The following is a 3,865-nucleotide window of genomic DNA, read 5'->3' on the forward strand; positions in this document are numbered from 1 at the left end:
GGTTTTATTCTAACACCTAGTGAATCAGCTTCACATCAGCAGGTGGGCACTGCTGCTTGGTATATCATACTGCCACAGCTCCTGTTGAGTCCTGCTTTAATAGTTGATGTTGTCTTTTTTGAGAGATCTGCTCAGCTTGCAAAGGTAGCCTGCTTCACCTTGAATAATAATGTTATCGTTAAAATATGTTGCTACCAGAGCAGACAGCATTCTTTCATGACACCAGCAAAGGCACTGCTCTGTATTTTGCCTTGGCTCAGGAGTGCGAGCAAATCCGAGCTGGGTAAAGGATTTTTTGAAAATGAAAAGACAGTAGGCTTAAGCTGATTTGCGCACCCATATTGAATCTGTGATATCCAATTTTGTCTCCACAACTGCACTGGGTCCAAAAAAAAAAAAAAAAAAAAAAATGTGAAGAAAAACAAAAACATTCATGTTGAATTCAGATATACAAAACATAATTTCAAGAAAATTATTTTAAAGACAAAACTGATTGGACATTTTGGGTTTATGCATCCAAGTCCTCTTCCTCGTTACCGAAAATAGTCACTTTGCCACAACGCCTCTTTTATGCAAATTCTTCTGTTGATTCACATTGCCTTTTCACTTGCTTAACCCCAACCTGTTGCACAATTTGTTGTGTGTAGACATTTGATACATGTGAAGGGTTACAGCATGACAACTGAATGTCTGAATATGCACAATTTCTAGATTAACGCCAGGATGTTTGTGTCACTTATTACCGAACCAACCGAATGGATGTGTGCTGCTAGTATTGATCACTGTTGATCCAGTTCAACATTCAAATGACGTGAGAGTGAGACCTGATCTGCCTTTCAAATCTGTCAAAAGAAATGAAGAGTTACAGAAGATGGTTCTTCCAGGACCAGAGACGACTCACTTTAGGTGTTTATCAAGTGCCGACGTGCCTTATGAGAAACTATGCAAAAAAAAATAAAAAATAGAGAATCATTTTTGTTCCTCCCAACACGAGCAGTGCGTTCTAGTTCTGGATTAGTTATAAAGAGATTTAGCTTGAGCTAGTTTTGTGGCTTTTAAATACATAAAAAAAGAGAAAACATTTGTTGTATAAAATCTAGATGATCCTTGTGTAAATGTTGCTTAGTTTGGTTTTGTTTCGAAGCTGTGGTGTCCTGCCCGCCTGCACTTCTTTCCACAGTAGAAGAGCCCCACAACAAAATGAAAAAAAAAACCCAACTTGGTTCAAGGATTTATTGACGACAAACTGCTATTGTATGGCCATTTATATGTATGTAGTAGCTTTGGTAAACCGCATTTCTTTTGATGAGGGGGAGGAAATGAATAAAGTAATTGACGCAATAAATCAGACGTGTTGTCCGTCCCTTTCAGCAGCTGAGGATCCCTCTGATGGCGACACTCCTGTGGTGTGTAACTTTCACAAGGAACAGAGAATCATTTCTCTGAAACATGAAGTACAGAGGGAACATCATGACACATTCTCACAAATGTTCGAGACGTACTGTCCCGTCTCTACACCTCTAAAGTAACTTGACAACCATTTATTTAATAAGCAAAAAAAGTGGAGGCCAGCGTGAAAGAAAACTATCGTCCTTTTTACGACTGTCTGTCCAGCATGTAAAGTTTGCAATCGGCTTTCAGGTTGAATGTTTCACAGTTCAGATTAAATTTTTAAAGGACGGAAGTTGAAGAAGGGAACTCAAAGTCCAGTTTCCATTATATACAAGTCTTCTGTCTTTCCTTGGTGGCTGATGGTCAGGAGATCATGCTGTCGAGCCAGTCCTCCAGGTCCTCCTCTGTCACTTCCTTCCTGACGGAAGCACACTTGCGAGGTGTGACGTCTTTGTCTTTCACCTCCTCCATCTTCTCTCCTATCACCTCCAGTACCACCTCCTTCACTTCCTCACACGCTGCAGATTAAAAGAACACATCATGGGACATGCTTTTGAACTTATTTGATATTTAGTGCTTAAAATCTTCAGTGCTGAAGTTTAATATCTTAAAAAGAGCAGCAATTGTTTTATTCAATTCTGGATGATTTTGGTGTATTTAAAGCAATGTTTGACATTTTTAGCAATCTCGTTAACATATGCTAGCCTGGCTCTGTCCAACGGTAACAAAATGTGCTCAGAACTATAAAAGCTCAGTAATTAACACGTATGTACGTTTTACAAGTGTATAAAAGACTATTTCTTGGCCAGGCAGTAATTTCCTGGGTTCTCCACTGGTTACCTGCAACTGCTCAGAGCCAAGAAATAGTCCTGAAAAACAACCCGCCATAAAACAGCAAAATGTCATTCTTACACTTCAGTTTTTATACAGATTAAATAAGATATAACATGTTAATTAGTTAGTTTTGAGGGCAGAGCCAGGCTGTTTCCAGTCTTTATGCTAAGCTAAGCTAAAACAGTCTTAGCTGTAGCTTCAATTTACTGTACAGATATAACAGTGGTATCAGTCTTCTCGTCTTGTCAAACAACTCCCTATAGGTTGGGAGGAAATGATAGAGGTCATGCTGAATATACTCTACCTTTCTCTGGAACTGCACTCTCCTCGTCTGCGACACTGTCACACTGGCTTCCTGAAACACCCAAGACTGGTTTCTGTAAACTGAGCAGCTGGTCCAGCTCTTCATCGTCATCATCCACCGGCGGCTCTGCAGCGCTCGAGGAAACCTGTGAGTCTGGGACCAACGCTGGTTTTGGAGCCGCGGGGACTTTCTGGTTGGTGTTGAGGTCTTTTAAAGCAGCAGGCGGAGGAGTCAGCGTGGCTGTTTTGGATATCTCCTGTTTGGGTGCGAGGGTCATAGACGGCAGCTCCACTGGTGTCGAGACCTGAAACGGTTAGTGGATAAATGACTGCAACAGGGCACTGAGAAACATTAAAAACATTAGCTAACAGCTTTGTTTAAGTGCGGGATGTGCAGTCAAACAGCCTACCTGAACCAGCTCGGCCTCCAGGTTGAGTCTCAGGTGGAGAGGCACTTGTTGGAGGCTCTGGGCGAGCGCTGGGAGGTCCACAAACACTGCAGACATCTAGAGAGGAAACATGGAAAAAAAATGTAAAAGCGGCTGTTTGTGTTTTTTGGATTTATCATAAACTGATAAAGGTAATACTCAGAATTTAGAGAATTAAGCATTGGGAGATCTATTCTGTGTCCATGGGCATGAAAACTGTTTAAAACCTTGGCGCAACATGTTAAATCTTTTGTAATCATTGTAAGTAGCCTACTAGTGCAGGTCAGTACTATTTTGTACTTTGCACACAAGTGAAACAAAACACTGTAGCTCTGACTGTACACAAGAAGTAGAAAGGGTTCAGGAACCGTTATATAACCTGACTGTATTTGATGCACTGCTTTGTTTCCACAGACGGAGACGAGTGCTGGAAGAGTGATGATGGCAAATTAAAAAGCTATCAATTTTAAGATGATAGAGGTATTTGTGTTAAAATCAGCACACATCTTTGTATTCAGTATTATGTTCTTAACATTTGTCACATTTTTGTAGCCAATTCCATAATTTGGTCCTAAATAGGCTTTATAAATATCCGACCTTTAAAGTACAGACATATTATAGTAGACGCACCAACCGACACACATGTTGTGAGCCTTTTTTTACACCGGAACATTCAAACCAAGGGTCGCATTTTTGTGTCAGTGAATACATTTGATCTGGTTACGTAAGCGCACCAAGAGAACAATGAACATACCTCCTGTCATCATCACCTATGTGACAACAACGTGAGACTGTCGGCATGATGTCAATTCGATGGGTAGCTTTCTATCGCAGTTTGAATGAATGAAGAAAAATTCACTGGATTCACAGATTCACTTTGTTGTCATTATAATAATAACAATAATAAT

The 3,865-nt window shown here is 40.4% G+C and overlaps 1 protein-coding gene across 1 annotated transcript in view; it reads right to left on the reverse strand.

Annotated features, from left to right (window-relative positions):
- Positions 1-387: 387 nt before the first annotated feature.
- The window catches only part of aven (apoptosis, caspase activation inhibitor), a 32,132-nt gene continuing 28,654 nt past the window's right edge, over positions 388-3,865 (reverse strand). Inside the window, exons 4-6 of the mRNA XM_035678084.1 lie at positions 2,940-3,035; positions 2,531-2,834; positions 388-1,910 (exon numbers count right to left, since the gene is read on the reverse strand). Of these exons, the coding sequence (XP_035533977.1) occupies positions 1,756-1,910; positions 2,531-2,834; positions 2,940-3,035 (555 nt within the window). The 3' untranslated portion in view covers positions 388-1,755. The remainder of the gene's footprint in view (positions 1,911-2,530; positions 2,835-2,939; positions 3,036-3,865) is intronic.

The sequence above is a fragment of the Morone saxatilis genome, unplaced genomic scaffold (genome assembly GCF_004916995.1).
Source record: "Morone saxatilis isolate NCDOM2014 unplaced genomic scaffold, NCSU_SB_2.0 Contig7, whole genome shotgun sequence".
NCBI classification, from domain to species: Eukaryota; Metazoa; Chordata; class Actinopteri; family Moronidae; genus Morone; species Morone saxatilis.